The 18,248-nt window shown below is 38.5% G+C and overlaps 2 protein-coding genes across 2 annotated transcripts; both read right to left on the bottom strand.

The window, feature by feature from the left end:
• Positions 1-244: 244 nt before the first annotated feature.
• On the bottom strand, positions 245-7,327 carry LOC127652208 (prokineticin receptor 2-like). Its single transcript, XM_052138340.1, has 3 exons — positions 7,226-7,327; positions 4,368-4,908; positions 245-950 (listed from the first exon to the last, which is right to left on the bottom strand). Exons 2-3 carry the CDS (start codon positions 4,835-4,837, stop codon positions 245-247), a joined length of 1,176 nt encoding a protein of 391 aa, XP_051994300.1. The 5' UTR covers positions 4,838-4,908; positions 7,226-7,327.
• Positions 7,328-9,591: 2,264 nt separating this feature from the next.
• LOC127651710 (U2 small nuclear ribonucleoprotein B''-like) lies at positions 9,592-16,216 on the bottom strand. Its single transcript, XM_052137670.1, has 7 exons — positions 16,159-16,216; positions 15,814-15,904; positions 15,478-15,650; positions 14,886-15,017; positions 10,420-10,461; positions 10,175-10,263; positions 9,592-10,022 (listed from the first exon to the last, which is right to left on the bottom strand). Exons 2-7 carry the CDS (start codon positions 15,875-15,877, stop codon positions 9,863-9,865), a joined length of 660 nt encoding a protein of 219 aa, XP_051993630.1. The 5' UTR covers positions 15,878-15,904; positions 16,159-16,216; the 3' UTR covers positions 9,592-9,862.
• Positions 16,217-18,248: the final 2,032 nt, after the last annotated feature.

Raw genomic sequence — 18,248 nt, 5'->3', positions numbered from 1 at the left:
ATTAACATTATATCATAAACGCTGTCAATTGAGCTTAACTTGCATTGAACTCGGAACATTCCTTTAATTTAGTTGAGCTTGGGGTATTGTATAATTGCTTTACAGACCCTTCCAAAGTTTGTTTACAGACATTCCTTGGCCCTCACTTTACATCTGCTACTGTCATTATGAGGTTTACAATGCCCTGGGTAGACCACCTGGCCAAACCTTTTCATTTATTTATCGATTTTATCCTTCCATTCTTTCATTTAATTTGTGTACACTCCACATCCTCGGTCCCTCGCAAGGATGAAGTCCTGATGTCCTCTTCCGCCATCTTGCCAACAATCGTCCTTGTGAGCGAGCGCCAGTTAGCAAGTCTGACGGCCCTGAAGCACTTTGCTACATTGTTTCTAACACTAACAAAACACAGAGTGTTAATGACCCCATTGCTCATTGCAATACACTCAATGATGTAGAAAACCACTAGCGAGTTACGTTCACGCGTGATCAGCGTGGGATAGAAATCGCGCAGCAATGTGAAGCTGTAATACGGGGCCCAGCACAAGACGTACGCCACCAGAACTGCTATCAATGCGATGACTGTCCTGCGCCGTCGGTGAAGTCGTCTCCGTAGCTGCTCCGTTGGAAATCCTGGGACATTCTTGAACCACAGCTCCCTCCAGATATGGGCATAACAGATAGCCATGGTGACTACGGGCCCCAAGAACTCAACTAGGAATATGAACAGGAAGTAGGATCGATACACGAGTTGCTGGTCCGCAGACCAGATCTGAGCGCAGAAGATCTTCTTGTCTTGGGCGAGCGTGCTCTGCGGGTACTCGTGTTCTGTTGCGAAGTAGGCTGAGGGCACCGATATGAGGATTGGGATTATCCAAACACCAAAGATAATCCAGTACGCCGTCTGAAACTTCATACGGGGCTTCAGGGGATGAACGATAGCCATGTACCTGCGGAACACAAAGAAAACGGTCTGAATAGATCTTATGAGGCTTTGAGGGACATGCTTAACGTCTCTTCAGTGGCACGCACTAAATAAAGCTCCTCGATCACTTCTGATTTTTCACAGCTCATGTTGTTTTGAGATCTTTGTCTACTGAATATTCTTCAAAATATATTTTTTCAATGTTTGAAAAGCTGAACGATCCAAAAACTGCATCCAAAAACGTTGTTGTTATTCCTGTTAAAAATCAAAGATGGCGGCGCTGTGAATAAGGTCTATCTCATTGTAATTGAGGTTATTTCAGGTTTATATTTTGTAACCATAAACGAACGTACCCTAAACTTTGCATGGAGGTTTTTGAATGACAACCTAATTAGAACTTATACAGTATTGTAGCTAATGGTTCTTGTTAGTGTTTTTAATAGCAACTCAATCATCTTTTAAATGGCAATTTAATTGCAATTAACCAACGTTTTCAGAACGATGCAAGGAGGTTTTTATGTGGCAACCTAATAAGAACTTTCTCAGAATGTTCTCTAATGGTTATTTTTAGGTTTGATGAAAGTTGAGCACAATAAAGAACTTTTTTTTATAATATTTTAACTGATAATCAAACCCATAAGTGTTAGACTCAGGAGGATGATTTGGAAAGAATCTAGATCAGGCAAAGGTGAGCATTTAGGCTGGATCTGAAATGTGTTTTGGGTATCTGTAATGGCATTCATCAAGCATCTCAGAGTAGTATCAATATTCATGGCTATTTAAATCCACAAAACAGTCCCAGTGCACTCTAGCACCCTGGCAGACAGCAGTCTATTAACACATTCATATGCACACAAAGAGCGCTAACTCTTTGATCTCTCTCTGTCCGATCTGATCGCCGCCCCCGTTCTTAATGAGAAATTTTCATAACCTTTCGACATTCATGGTGAATAACAGGGTCCTCCATCTCTTGTTCTGTAAATGAAAGGTACAGCACTATTTCTACCAATTACAAGCTGTCCATTGTGATTAATAGCACAACTTTGCCAAGGATTGTATTTTTGTCTCTCATGGGGTTGCAAGTATGTAATGGAAGATCTGAAATCTGCCATGTCTAAATTGTTCATTAAGTGATAACAGAATATTACCCTTAAGGAAAGACATTCAAAATAATCATTCCTAACATTATAGAAATGTCCTTTTTAGGTTGTATTCTTTAATAACCATATACTAACGTTCCCAGTACGTTACAAGGATTTTTTATATGACCCAATAAGAAATTAGACAGGGTGTTCTCTAATGGTTTTATATTTCATTCATGTTTTTCATTATAATTTAATCATTTTTCATATTTTTTATAAACATTGCAGGTAGGTTATTAATAGATAATAAAGACTGACCTTACATTGAATAAAGTGGCACATGTTGTAGTCCAGTGGGAACTGGGAAGCAGCCACGTTCACATAAACAGTAGTGAGCTGATTCAGAGGATGCATTTTCACACTAAAATAAAAATGTTACTCCACTGACGTTTAGGGTTGGTTTGGGTTGGGTTAGGTGTATGTTTTATTAAATATGCATTCCTGTTGACTATATTACATAATTTACAACTAAACACAACTCACTTTTGGCACCACTCTGTGAAAAAGTTTACCTGGAAACTAAAGGTCACTTGTACCCATATGTTCAACAACACTTCCAGTACCGGCCACTGGGGGTAGTGATTTGAATTTCGGTACATTCAGACCAATTTCTGCAACATAATTTTGACCTACTGTCACAAAATTCACTGTGCAATTAGTCTGTTTGAGATAAAGTTCGGATTTCAAATAAATATAGGCTAACTAAGAGCTATTGAGTCTATAATAAAAACATTATGCAATAAATTTTTCCTCTGGGAGGAAAAATGTATTTTGTAATGTAATCTAAATACTTTGGAGTGTTTTAAGAAATAGGGTAATTTTGAAGACATGTTGACTTCAATCCAGGATTTGTGTGATATCTATATTAGTGATTCTCAACTGATGTACTGAAGGATCGCCTTGAGAATATCCCGTTCAAACCAAGAACTGAAGTATTTGATTAAATGTCCACACTAATCAACTTGCACTCCATTCATTTAGTCATGTCTATTGGAAGTGTGGAAGTGTGAACACGAAAATGTTAAGAACCACTACTGTTCTTCCCTAAGGACACCTGAGGCTATGGGCGAAGATTCATCATCAAAGACTCAATAGAAACAACCTGTTGGGGAACAGAGTTTCTGTAGATCGCCAAGAGTGCACACAATGTACTTTTCTCCCAAATACAATACATGCGGTTACTGTGATGCAATGTTCATGGGAAGACTAAGTTGGCATGAAGCCCTTCATGTCCACACTGCACACTTTTGACTCTGTGTTCATTTTGGATATTACTCATTATTCATTTTAAAATTAGGACAATGTACCATTGTGTCATCTGCTACTTGGCAAGGTTGCAAACATGTTGTCGGCATTCAGGGGAGTCAACAGCCCTGAGTAACATGCAGGTTGGATGATGTAATGAGTAGTATTGTAAGCGAAGACAGAGGCTCTGTTCCAAAACCTAGTAACAGATTCTTAGGCAGCATCACATGTATCCTTAGGCGGCATCTTGGGGGGGTGGCAAATGGCACTCTGAAGGCCACGGGCGGGGTTTTGGAGAGAGGCCATGCGGTTGAAGTTTGAAAATGGCTGAAATCACTTACAGCACCCTTTGGACAAATACCAGTTTGCTTCTGCATTGACTGGCACACCCAACATTTCGGTGGCATTCACGAGTGCTTATCTCATACATATTTACTTGAAGTCTTGACAACTTGAATGCAGCATAAGGGCAATAAGGGCTTTCAACCTAGTCTCATAGAATCACATTATTATAGCAAAATTTGTGCCAAAATTTTTTTATGTGTTTTTTCCGCTGGACGTATTGCAACAATTTCCTTCAGAAATGAACACTAGAGGCGCTACAACAACAATCACTTTTATTTACTTTCACACAAATCACGAGTAAAATGGCAGATAATCTGTTCATAAGCATATACCTATACATGTCGCCCAGTTCTTCACACAATCCTATCTTGTGACATCAAAACACTTTTACTATGATGCAAATTGTGCACTTGCAATGCAAAGGACCGAGTCCTGAAGAGCATGCACGATGACACGTGAATCAAAAGTGTCATAGAAACACCACAAAATGACTTGGTTGCTTCAGTAATTGTATTGTTTATCTCAAATGTGCTGTTATGACAATATCGATTAGGTTTAGGTTTAAGGTTTAGGATAGGGAGGTCGGTTTTGTTGATCTATTTGAGAGAAAATTAACTCACTTTAGGTGCCAACCAGTGGACATTTCACCTCGGGACTGCCACAGTACGTTTAAGGAACATTGTGATGTCACGTAATTTTCATGAGCTCACCTGTCAACAGCAATGGCTAGCAGGGCATTGGTGGACACGTAGAGAGACACAGTCCTAAGGTAGTTCATGGAGACACAAAGCACAATCCCATGGTCCCAAGATAAGCGTTTCACCACATAATAATCCACCAGAAATGGGCAGCACACAGTCGCCACCAGGAAATCTGATATTGCCAAGTTGGCGATGAGTAAATTGGTGAGATTCCTTTGTTTTTTGTAACATGCCAATGAGGCTATAAAGAGACAATTCCCAACACCACAGACTAGCATGATGCAGATCAGGACCACCGCAATAACGATGGTAGCCACAAAGAACGCTCGTCCTTGGGTCGTGTCAGGAATCTCATCAAAAGGAACCTCGTAATCCAGGGGGATGTCGTAATTTGGCATGAGACCGTGGGGGTTCTCTGACGGGTGGATTTCCCCAAGAGTCCATGGCCAAGTTGGGGTGCTGCTATTGGGATCTCCCATCTTCTGTCAAAGGAAGCTGTAGCTGCCAGGATCTTCCATGCTCTTGTTCAGTGAATATATACTGTTGATTGCTGCACAAATCAAGAATGAGTTTTTTTACACAACATAAAGAGAATCACAGAATCTTTCTAGTTTTAACTCTTAAAATCAACATTCAATGCTGTTCGAAACTTATGTTACTTCTGTAATCTGATGTATTTCGGAGTGAAACAGAATATTCAAGGAGCACGTTTACTAGAGGTGGGAAAACATATTGATTGTTAAGTATCATGATATTCCCCTCGTGATATTGTATTGATATTTGCACGCCAAATATCGATATTACTTACATTTTTTCCACATTAATATTATGGTGATGGGGGAAAAAAATCGACGTAGGAGTTCAACAACAGTCCCTTAGAAGGTGCAGTTATCATGCTTTACACACAATTACCCTTCCTTACTAATATATATTAGGATTTTACAGTAGTAACAGTAACTGAGGATTTGACAAAAATGTTAGTATAATATTAAATAGGCTAGCCTTTTAGGTGAAATCAATTATACTTTAGTGTATTGAAACGGTGTTCTAATAAATACAAAGTTAAAGTGTTTAGGCTACTATTGTATTCATAAATACTATAATTTATTTTTAGAATGACTAGCTAAATTGACCTAACCACAGAAATAGGGAGCCATGGTCTTATATCCTCATGACTTCGTATTGTACATAGATATTAGGAAATATACTGGCCAAGTTTTGTAAACTGGCATTTTATATTAATTTGACAATGGTGATTTGTATACAGTTCTCTTATATCCGATGAGAAACATTAAGTAAAATATCGCAATACACCAAACATAAAGAATCACAATAATATTGAATTGTGACCTAGATATAGATATAATATAGTAGGGTACAATGGAGCTAAAAGCATCCTTTAAGGAAATGTAGCTTTTTTTTTTATTATTGAATATTGATGGAGCAACATAATTTGTGTGAAAAGAAATAAAAACGGAAGGTTGTTTATTAAAATTCGGTTTTAAATAAAAGGTGGTGAGGGAGCCTTTTACCACTCACTTAGGTTCCCTCACATGGGGTAAAAGGCTTCTTCACTTGGGGTAAAAGTCTCCCTCAATTGGGGTAAAAGCCTCCCTCACTTGGAGAAACAGGCTTCCTCACTTGGGGTAAAAGCCTCCCTCAATTGGGGTAAAAGACTCCCTCACTTGGGGTACAAGCCTCACTCACTTGGAGAAAAAGGCTTCCTCACTTGGGGTAAAAGACTCCCTCAATTGGGGTAAAAGCCTCCCTCACTTGGAGAAACAGGCTTCCTCACTTGGGGTAAAAGACTCCCTCAATTGGGGTAAAAGACTCCCTCAATTGGGGTAAACGCCTCCCTCACTTGGAGAAACAGGCTTCCTCACTTGGGGTAAAAGTCTCCCTCAATTGGGGTAAAAGCCTCCCTCACTTGGAGAAACAGGCTTCCTCACTTGGGGTAAAAGACTCCCTCAATTGGGGTAAAAGACTCCCTCACTTGGGGTACAAGCCTCACTCACTTGGGGTAAAAGGCTCCATCAATTGGGGTAAAAGGCTCCCTCACATGGGGTAAAAGGCTCCCTCACTTTGCGTACAAGCCTCCCTCACTTGGGGTACAAGCCTCACTCACTTGGGGTACAAGACTCCCTCACATGGATTAAAAGACTCCCTCAATTGGAGTAAAAGTCTCCCTCACTTGGAGAAAAAGGCTCCCTCAATTGGAGTAAAAGACTCCCTCCCTTGGGGTAAAAGGCTCCCTCACACAGAGAAAAAGACTACCTCACATGTGTTTAATAGGTGCCTTTAGCCTCTGCAACAGGGGGGCTTTTTACACCAAATGGTATCCTTTCACTTATTGGAAAATGTTTGATATAATGTCCTTAAACAATCTGAGAATGATAAATTAGTATGTTAATTTCAGGGATTCTCATTAGCTACAAACATTTTCAACGTTTAAAAAAAAAAAAAAAACTTAATCAACTATAAGACACCACACCCAATAATCTCAAGGATCAGGAGTATATTTCTGTATATATTATATTTGCAGTAAATCATTCATGATCATAAACCATTCACCCCACAATCTGTAGCCTATTAAAAATATTCTGCATTTAAAACAGATTTATGGCGAGCTGTTATAACAGCCAGCATTTGATTTAAATGAAACTTTAGATGCATGCCATAAACTGTACGCGATTACAGTTCATTTAATATGTTTCAGCAGCTCGTGGTACTGCTTCCATATGCAACTCAGTTACAACCAACAAAAAGAGTGCAAATAAAACTGCACTGCATATTTGCGCAAAGATCACCTATACGACACTTTCCCCTTCAGAAATAAAAATAAATCAGCTATATCCTGTATATCCTACCTTCACAGTGTTTTAACCTTCTTGATCTCCGAACGATGACATCTGCGCGTCTTTTCTTCTTTGGTTTTTCTTTTAATTGGAAAGTGCGCCAATGCGCTGTTCTGTCCGATGAGAAATGAAACGGCGCTCGGCGCCTCCTCCACTCTAAAGGGAGGGCATTGCCCCTCTAGGTTTCCTAGGTTCTCAATTAAATTGTGCAAAGGTGCTCAGCTGCCATGAAAATAATGTCACACAACAAAAACTCATAATGGTTCGAATATAGGCTCCTTTATGCAAAACAATGCATTATATATTATTCTTCTCAGATTAAATGTGACCTGGACCTGTTTTGTGAGACTGTCCCAGCATCTTATGTTCCCAACTAGAGAAGACGACCTTCTGTTTTGCCAAAATGTGTCATAGACGAGAAAGAGGAAAAGCCATATGCACAACCTGCATAGAATAGTAAAACAGGTGTCGTGTTAAAGATTTACTCACTAGAGTAAACCTATCAAAGAGCATCAGTCATGTCGTCCTCCTCCCCCCACACTTCTTTACTCCTGACAGAATAATTCCTGAACATTCTCTAAATTTACTGCTTGAGCACTGATAGAACATGGCAGATTGCTGCAATGTACAAAAATAACCTTCACTCGCTTTAAATCACTCTCACACACTGTCCGGGGAAAACAGAGCCATAAATCTGCACTGAAACCACAAGCTGGTCTTACAGAGGCACCATGGAAATGAGCAACACAACCAGACAAACTTACAATGTTCAAATGAGTGGGACAGCCGTGTACATCCATTAAACTTTATCTGTGATCCAGTGAAATGATTTGACAGCAGCACCCGGCGCCTCCATTGCAGACTGCAGTCCACACACTAATATCCAGCATGCTTGTGTTACTCCACATATTGTGTAAAGCTACCCAAGGTTTGATCCAGAGCAGAGCTGTGTGCTGAGAGATGATTAGGCTGTCACATGGCGATGAGAGATTAGTAGTCTACTCGTTTGGAAATGAAACGAGGATGACAGGAGCAAATATCATCTTCATTGTCTTTTTTCCCCCTCAAGCTCTGGCGAGAAGTTAAAAATAGTCTTGAGTTTAAGTTTTAAAGGTTGCCGTTTGAAAGTTATTCAGACCTTAAACACACAGATATACAAGGTTACTAAACTTGCTAAGGTGTTCTGAGTGGTGGTACACAGACAGAGAGAACCATAGATACAGACCAATAAATGGACAGGCAGAAAGATAAGAGATAAAAAGACAGAAGGATCGATTGAGACAGATAATAAATAGACATTCAGACCGAGACAGACATGCAGACAGAAAGACAAACAGAGAGACTGATAGACAGACAGGTAGACAAACAGGCAGAAAGACAGAGAACGATAGATAGATACAGAGAATGATAATAAATAGACAGAAAGACAAAGACAAACAGGCAGAAAGACAGAGAACGATAGATAGATACAGAGAATGATAATAAATAGACAGAACGACAAAGACAAACAGGCAGAAAGACAGAGAACGATAGATAGATACAGAGAATGATAATAAATAGACAGAAAGACAAAGACAAATAGGCAGAAAGACAGATAGAGAGAACGATATGGATATAGACAAACAGAGAACGATAAATATGCAGAAAGACAGACAGCAATAGAAAGATGGATAATAAATAGGCAGAAAAGACAGAACGATAGATACAGACAGAGCCATATATAAAAACATAGACACACAGACAGATATACAGGCAGACAGAACGATAGACAAACAGAACAATTGATAAGACAGACCCCATATATATACAGACAGACCCAGAGAGACAGACAGAAAAATGGATAGACAGAACAAAGATATACAAAGCGATAGACAGAATGATACACACAGACAGACAGGTAAGAATAATAGACAGACCAAAAAAAGACAAAGATAGATAGATATACAGAGATAATCAGAAAGACGGGGGGAAATTAAAATGATAAATATGAAGAAAAAAAAATGCAATTTCAAATATTAGTGAGGAAGCATCGATGAGTTTTCTTTCTTAGACAAAATCGATGTTCATCTCTAAACCACACAGCCCTTTGTAGTTCAAATGTTAATAACAGTGTCTCGGTTGTGTAAATGTACTGTAAAGCCAGTGCTATGAAATGCCCCTTTTATTATGTACCAGTCAGCTTGTTCACAAATTCAGAAATGAGTTGAACCTCAAAAGACACTTTACGGTGTCGTGAGTGATGCATATAAATGTCTCAGAGAACTGCAAACATCACGCCTCAGGAATATAATGTCAGAGACATCCATTGAATGGGTTACTACAGTCAAAGCTCTTCATTATGAAAGTTGAGCAACACAAGGGCAGGACGACATGTTTAGTAGAAGCTAATTTTATTAGTCTACGGTACAAAATAAACATCCGACCTGAAATTCCATAATGTCCTCAGTGGCCAAAACATTTTCATACCAAAAACAAAAAACTACTCGGTCACTGAACAGACTGATTTTAAAAATAAAAAATAAAGTAATAAAAAAAGATTGAATAAAAAACACAAATCAGAACCGAGTCTCCAGGCATCAGAGCCTCAGTTACAGTCCATAACAGATCCAGTTTCCTGGAAAACCAGTGTAGACACCGTAGTGGGCGGGGTCACTTTTTGGCATACGTGATCTTCATGGCACACGTCGCTGTAATTCTGAAACCCTGTAATGCGTCTTTCGCGACTCCGGCTTGAGCTTCACCCTCGAACTCAACAAACGAAATGTCGTGTTTTCCAGGGACCAGACGCACCTCTTTAAAGCCTGGAAACCTGCAAAGCAGATGGAATGCCGATGAACAACAATCAAAGCGGACTTCAAAAAAATATTTTTATAACGTATATATAACCAAACCAGGTTTTCAACAGTTTTTTTTATTTTATTTTTTTACATGTTTGTCAGCGTAGTCTCAAAATGAACTTACTGGTTGAACAACATGGAAAGCATCATCTCATTGGTCTCTTCTGGAAGATTATTCAGGAACAGAATGTAATTTGGTGGGTTGTCAGGGACCTAGAACAAAAAAAATAAATCATTCATTCATCAATCATCATGCATTTATTGCAACCAGAAGCAAGTTAGGAATGAAAACTAAACTATATTTATACTAAAAATCGAATAAATCAATTTAATGTTTCAAGTGTGTGAAACATTAAATGCATTACATACCTGGACTGTGGCTGGTGCAGGTGGTTGTGTACTCACAGTCCCCTTGTGGTGGAAAATAAACAAAAAACAAATTAAAACATCTTTTAGCAAAATTGACAGGTTTCTGTTTCCCCAAATTTAAGAGTTGAATTCCTACAGAGTTCTGTATAATTTACATTTACGCATTTGGCAGATGCTTTTATCCAAAGCCCTTATTACAGGGACAATCCCCCCCAGAGCAACCTGGAGTTAAGTGCCTTGCTCAAGGACACAATGGTGGTGGCTGTGGGGTTCGAACCAGCGTCCTTCTGATTACTAGATTACCAGTTATGTGCTTAGACCACTACACCACCACTCCAACACCAATCCTGTATGAAGGATCTCAACAGGGTGTTTATCCAATTTAGAGACGTCGTGACTGGAGACCCCAGACCTCACTTCCATACAGGGCGATGGGTAAAACGACAGTCAAATATGTCGTCCCAGGTTTTGATTGGGATTTCTAAGTTATGAAACTCTTTCAATGGCACAGAATGCTCTTCTTGATTTCTCCATCAGTGTGTTAACAGCCAAACCTAAGCCACCTGACGTGATCATTTTTAGTCCAAGATAGTAATTTAGTGTGTTCTAGGGTGGTGTTGCCTAGTGTGAAAACATATCTGATGTCTTGAAGTTTGGCTTTGGTTAGAAAAATCATAATTTTGGTTTTAATAGGATTGAGTGTCAGGGCCCAGTTGTGGCAGTACTGCTGGAGTAAGTCTATGTGCTGCTGTAGAGACCAGATCATCTGCATACGTTGTTTAGGCCAGGAGCTGCAGATTGTTCCAGTGTTGTTATAAAATATATTGATATAAAATGTTAAAAAGAGTGGGACTTAAACTGCAGCCCTGTCTCACCCCACGGCCCTGAGTGAAGTATTCAGTTCTTTTGTTGCCAAGTTTTATAGCACACTTATTGTTTAAATACATTGATTTAATGATATTATACACCTAAACCTGTTTAGAGAATTTTATAGTAAAGTCCATCAAGCCAAATGGAGTCAAACGCCTTTTTAAAATCAATGAAACATGCAAAAATGTTAGATTTCTGTGTTTGGTGAGCATGCTTGTCAATCAGGGTGTGTAGATATGATATGTTGTGCGGAGGTTTGGTAGAAACCAATCCAGTTTTATACAGGACATTGTGCTCTATAAATGTCAAATTATTTTGCTCATTTGATCAGTTTGGTCTTTAAACACAAATCTAGGGCTGAAACTACTAATCGATAAAATCGATTATTATCAATAATGGAAATAATCAACGAAAAACATCAATATCGATTAGTAGAATATATGGTGCAAGCACGGAGAAGCTCCATCAGTGACAACAACTTACAGTGGAAACTGTGTTGCATGACGAAATGTTGAAAGTGGAAAAAACACGACCCAAGTTGTCCAGAGCATGAAGCACTTTATAAACACTTCAAAAAAAGATTGTAAGCATACAATTTAATGTGGAGCGATTGCTGCATCAGTTGCATTGAATGAGTGATTGTCCCGTTTGATGCGCTTCAAAAATCAGACGAGTATTTTGCAAACTGAGCGAGCGCGCACATCCACTTCAATCAAACGATCACAATGGAGAAAGGGAGCGCAATTATTTTCCTTAAACTCGTGCATCATCAAACCGTGCTTTCAGTTTCAATGTAATCAATTGTGCCCCTATCATTGATGTCTCCGAGTTCAAATTGTAACGTTTAAAGTGTTTTAGATCATGTAACCGCATGTAACACAGAGCACCGGGATGAGACTTTTCAGCACAAGAGTGAATCTGCACTGTGTTTGCAGATGACTGTACTATATTAAACTGTATATAATGCATAATAATGCTAAGGGTCCTGATATTAGTCTTATTCACCAAGTAAATTTATACCATGGCAATCATTACTTCACTGGATAAACACACATTCTTTTCAAAAAATAGTTTAGAAAAATGTAATCAGCAACAATACCATTTTAATACCAACAATATTCATCTAAAATACTTTTAAGTGTCAGTGTTCCAGCATATGTATCGAACATAATTATGCATTTTTCAGCTGGACAGAATTATTCATATTTCTATTCTGGTGTCAACACTGCCCTCTGCTGGGCTGATGTTGTCTCGCTCCATCCCTGATCAGAGAGTGTGAGCAGAGTGGAAGTGGAGCGGCATGATTTTGACTGGAGCGGGTTTTAAAAAAGAAAGCGGAGCGTCATTGTTTTCCATTTTTTCCACTTTCACGAGCACAGCACCTGTTATCGGCCCTTAATGCAAAAATTCACCATGTGTTAAGTAATGTTAAACACTATGGTAACTATTCTATTGGTAAAAAAAAAAAAATCTAATTTAAAATGTAGCGGCACTTGGTAATTTTCGACCTCCCCCACGAACGTTACTTTCAATCTCTGTATTCGGTTTACGCTCCCTATTATTGAGTTATGCTTGAGGTAAAGGTCGAGTTAACTACATGCTTGTGTCTCGTCTCTTTATTCCTAAATCAACTGCCGTATATGAAAATGAATGATGGCACAGCGAAGGAGAATACAAGTGTTGAGGCGACTGCCACGATAACAGGTTTGTGGTGAAATCCTAAAAGACGTTTTCAGAAAACACCATGATACTCTGTTCACATGGAGAGAAAATCTAAAGGTCAGAAATACATATACACACACACATCTCTCCACTATTAAATATTTTGAATAATCATATCATTGTTTTAATCGAATGAATCACAATCTTAACTGTAGGCTATAGCGAGCGGGAAAATGGACAACCAGGAGTGGAGTGATTAAAGGATGCTTTGAGCGCGGAGGGGAAATTGTTGCCGCTCCACTCACATACAGTTGCAGTCAGAAGTTTAAGTACACTTAGGTTGATGTCATTAAAACTCATTTTCTAACTACTCCACAGATTTCAAATTAGCATACTATAATTTTAGCAAGTCGTTTAGGACATTTACATGCGCATGACATGAGTAATTTTTCCAACAATTGTTTACAGACAGATTGTTTCACTTTTAATTGACTATCACAATTCCAGTGGGTCAGACGTTTACATTAAGTTAATGGTGCTTTTCAGCAGCTTGGAAAATTCCAGAAAATTATGTCAGGTCTTTAGACAATTAGCCAATTAACTTCTGACAGGAGGTGTACCTGTGAATGTATTTTAAGTCCTACCTTCAAACTCAAACTTCATGGGAAAATAAAAAGAAATAAGACCTCAGAAAAATTGTGGACCTGCACTAGTCTGGTTCATCCTTGGGAGCAATTTCCAAACAAAGGGGTGGAAAAAGGGTGAGGCTTGCAAGGCAAGTAACACCATCCCAAATGTGAAGCATGGGGGTGGCAGCATCATGTTGTGGGGTGCTTTGCTGTAGGAGGGACTGGTGCACTTCACTAAATAGATGACATCATGATGAAGGAAAATTGAGTGGATATATTGAAGCAACATCTCAAGACATCAGCCAGGAAGTTAAAGCTTGGCCGCAAATGGGTCTTCCAAATGGACAATGATGCCAAAAATACCTCTAAAGTTGTGGCAAAATGGCTTAAGGAAAACAAAGTCAAGGTATTAGAGTGGCCATCACAAATCCCTGACCTCAATCTGACAGAACATTTGTGGGCAGAACTGAAAAAGTGTGTGCGAGCAAGGAGGCCTACAAACCTGACTCAGTTACACCAGTTCTGTCTGGAGGAATGGGACAAAATTCCAGCAACTTATTGTGAGAAGCTTGTGGAAAAATACCCAAAACATTTGACAAAAGTTAAACAATTTAAAGGCAATGCTACCAAATACTAACAAAGTGTATGTAAACTTCTGACCCACTGGGAATGTGATGAAAGAAATAAAAGCTGAAATAAATAATTCTCGCTATTATTCTGTAAATAAAGTTTTAGTTTATTTTAAGACTTAAAATAAAGTAGTGATCCTAACTGACCAAAGACTGGGAATGTTTTCTATGAATAAATATCAGGAATCGGGAAACTGATTTTAAATGTATTTGGTGAATGTAAACTTCTGACTTCAACTGTAATCTGTCCCCGATAGAGCATTTTACTCTTTAATAACCAGTACTTTTAGTTCTACACATTTTTACAAGTAATGAAAGGAACCATTTTGCATATGTCCTGAAAGTAATAATAATAATAATAATAATAATAATAATTCAAACTTTTCATAATTCAAGTTTGGTTCAAAGTTTTGTGAGAGTATAGAATCACGAATTCAGTTCTGTCAATCGTACAAAATCCTGACGCCCTGTATCATTTTGTTTTTTTTAAAAATATATATTTTTTTTAATCAAATTAAGGAAAGAAAATAGTCATTTATCCGATTAATCAAAGAATGACCGATTATAATCGTTAGTTGCAGCCCTACATACGTCACAGTCAAACTATGATGCAAATCTAGTTTCATCAAGCTGTAATGCCCCACCAAACATCACCCCATGACACGTTTAAACTCACCGCTGGTTTCTTGCTGACATTAGCCGCCTGTTCCTGAGCTTTCTTTTTCTTCTCTTTCTTCTTTTCTTTATCTCCAAATGTGCCTCTCATCTTCATGATGATGTCAGAGTCTGTTTTTGCATACTGGATTCGCTACAAGCAGATCAAATGCGAAAATTAGAAATGGAGAAATGAAGGCATCGAATACTTTAAACATCTGACTTTCCACCCTGTTCTGAGACAACATCTAATAAACATCGGCACATTAAACAGATCACCCAAAATTGAAAACAGTGTGTGTGTGCATTTTGGAGCTTCAACGTTCTGGCCACCATTCACTTGCATTTTAAAGACAAACAGAGCTGAGATATTCTTCTAAAAATCTTAATTTGTGTTCAGCAGAAGAAAGAAAGTCATACACATCTGGGATGGCATGAAGATGAGAAAATGATGAGATTTTCATTTTTGGGTGAACTTTTTTTCTTAAGCTCTAATGTTTCGTCCTAAAAATAAATAAAAATAATTGCTTTCTGAAATGGAAATATCAACACACTGCAATGCATTTTCTCACAACAGCAGCATGTAAACAGAATAAGCAGTATGGGACCCTCACCATGGGCTTATTGTAGAAAGGGAATCCCTGAAGCTGTCTGAGGGCATTTGTGGCTGCAGAAAGCTCTTTGAAGATAACAAATGCCTGGCCCCTCATTTTCGGCGTCTTCAGAGCAACAATGTCCAGAATCTGGCCGAACTGGGAGAACAATGCGTACAGTGATCTCTTCAACTCTGCAGGGAAAACACACAGAACGGTTCAGTCACAGGAATATTTCTTTTGTAATTGCAATATATTTCGTAACCAAAAATCAGGTTAATGTTCAGAGTGAGACAAATGGAGCAGATATGTTCAAGCTAAACTACTCGAATACTGTATGTATGGTATGGACTTTACCTTCTTTCTTGATTTTGTCGTTGACATTGTTGATGTAGACGGTGTGATTCGGTCTTATGTCCATGACTAACAGATTTCAGGTAACGTATGACTGCAACAAAGAGAAAGACTTCATATAAAACACAAAGATTAAAGTCAATAGGCGGTTAATATGGAATAAAATGACTGTCATATGCAACTTCTCAGTGAGAAAATCTCTTTTAGTACTCTATGCTCCAAACAACCCAGACTTCAGCCAACACACACGCACAAACGAGAAATACTCACTAATTATTTGTTCAAACAAAAACTAATTTATTAAACTCTTACATATAAGTAGAAATGCATGAATCACATCAAACTCACCACACTCCAGGCTGAAAACGGAAACTGCCGCTCCGCTTCTTCTTATCATGTATTGTTTGATGCTGTAACTGCTTGTGGCGCCACCTGCTGTCGCGGCGGAACAACAACACCTGCGTCAAGAGCGCATTTACCGAAAACGTTCCCCACACATATTATTTTGGCACTTTTGGGCTAATATCTAAACGAGTAACTTCATAAAACTAACCAATTGTGAAAAATTTGATGAAGTGCACTAAACACAAAAATCTGGAATAACAAAATTATACATTAAAAACTTTTTTATAGTTTAACATGTGTAAACATTGCATACTGAAGTCATTACATTTACATACATTTACATTTATGCATTTGGCAGACGCTTTTATCCAAAGTGACTTACAGTGCACTTATTACAGGGACAATCCCCCCAGAGCAACCTGGAGTTAAGTGCCTTCCTCAAGGACACAATGGTCAAAGCCAGTCAGAAAAATATACATTTTAAATATCTCTAAAAATAAATAAATAACTTTAAATGAAGACATCACAAGCATTACTTTTCTCAAGATTACAAAACACTTCACCCACCACCCCTGTTGTGCAAATGTTTCAATTCAGCAATCAGATAGCAACTCAGGACTTAAGAAAGGAAATATCTGTGATCTACAGCTTTACCAACGATTCAAATAAACAGTTCACCCAAAATTAAAATTCTCTCATTTACTCACCCTCATGCCATCCCATTTGTGTATGACTTTTTTTCCCCTGCAGAACACAAACGATTTATGAAGAATATTTCAGTTCTGTAGGTCCATACAATTCAAATGAATGGAGACCAAAACTTTGAAGCTAGTAAAAGCACATAAAGGCAGCATAAATGTAACTCCAGTGGTTTAATCCATGTGTTCAGAAGTGATATGATAGCTGTGGGTGAGAAACAGATCAATATTTAAGTCCTTATGATTATGAATCTCAACTTTTACATTCTTTGTGCATTTCGCCACCCTGGATTGGGATCATTTATGGTAAAAAAAATATTGATCTGTTGATCACCCACACACATCATATCACTTCTTAAGACATGGATTAAACCACTGGAGTCTTATGAATTAATTGTATGCTGACTTTATGTGCTTTTTGGAGCTTTAAAGTTTCGCTCTCCATTCACTTGCATTGTATGGACCAACAGAGCTGAAATATTTAAAAAATCTTCATTTGTGTTCTGCGGAAGAAAGAAAGTCATGCACGTCTGGGATGGCATGAGGGTGAGTAAATGATGAGAGAATTTTCATGAGCACCAATATGTAGCTGAAAAAACCTTTATTTAGTTTAAGCCCAGAAAATGAAAAATAAACATTGTACAAAAAGCATGTATAACATGCCATTGTTCAGCACAACACAGTGCATGGTTCATATGTACAGCATTCTGTTGGAGGTGAGCAGCTTTATGTGGTCTGAATAAGGACCATGTGTTTTCTCACAGTATGTCCCAGCTCTTAAGTCCATGAGTGTATCTGTGCTCAGAGTGTGTTGATGCTATGTATTTTGCACTTGGTGAAAAAGCGGTGTGTGTCTCATGTGTGTAAGCTCGGCTGGCTTGTTGCGGCTGAAGACAGCATGGAAGTGTTATTCTGGCGATCAGCAGCCTTTTCTCCATCCTCCTCATCATCATCCCTAGACACAAGCAAAACACTTTTAATACTGGATTGCAAACAAAGACTGCAGAGCATCTGCACAAGTACAACTAACCTATGCCAAGAGAAATAAAAGGGAAAATAACACAATATTGCATGTATCTATACTTCAGAGATCAGAAACTCCAGAAAAGGCATCCTAGTCTATTTTGAATATGAAGAGACAGTACCCCCTGCTGTTAGACTCATCAGTTGACAGTAGCAGCTTTGCTCCAGCTGAAGCTCACAAACTGAGGATAGCCAAACACTGGGTCCAAATACTTCAGCTGCCAGCGCTTAGTTTTGGGATCTAAACAACCAAACACAATAATGGCATCTTTATTTATAAGTACATGTAGCAAAAAAGCAAACGTTAATGAGACTCTGTGCAAACGCGGGAAAGGTATCAGATGGCAAATTATGGTAAATTGTGACCGAACT

This window comes from Xyrauchen texanus, chromosome 11 (assembly GCF_025860055.1).
Source record: "Xyrauchen texanus isolate HMW12.3.18 chromosome 11, RBS_HiC_50CHRs, whole genome shotgun sequence".
NCBI lineage: Eukaryota > Metazoa > Chordata > Actinopteri > Cypriniformes > Catostomidae > Xyrauchen > Xyrauchen texanus.
The sequence above is the reverse complement of the archived record's forward strand: the minus strand, read 5'-3'. Positions and strand labels throughout refer to the sequence as shown.

What these genes read in the sequence shown, in the direction of transcription:
- LOC127652208 (XM_052138340.1), bottom strand. Translation starts at nt 4,837, where the DNA reads ATGGGAGATCCCAATAGCAGCACCCCAACTTGGCCATGGACTCTTGGG. An exon ending in CTAGCCATTGCTGTTGACAG is followed by an intron (nt 951 to 4,367) that starts GTGAGCTCATGA and finishes TGTGTTCCGCAG; the next exon opens with GTACATGGCTATCGTTCATC.
- LOC127651710 (XM_052137670.1), bottom strand. Translation starts at nt 15,877, where the DNA reads ATGGACATAAGACCGAATCACACCGTCTACATCAACAATGTCAACGAC. An exon ending in ATGTCAGCAAGAAACCAGCG is followed by an intron (nt 10,462 to 14,885) that starts GTGAGTTTAAAC and finishes TTCCACCACAAG; the next exon opens with GGGACTGTGAGTACACAACC. An exon ending in CTGCACCAGCCACAGTCCAG is followed by an intron (nt 10,264 to 10,419) that starts GTATGTAATGCA and finishes TTTTTGTTCTAG; the next exon opens with GTCCCTGACAACCCACCAAA.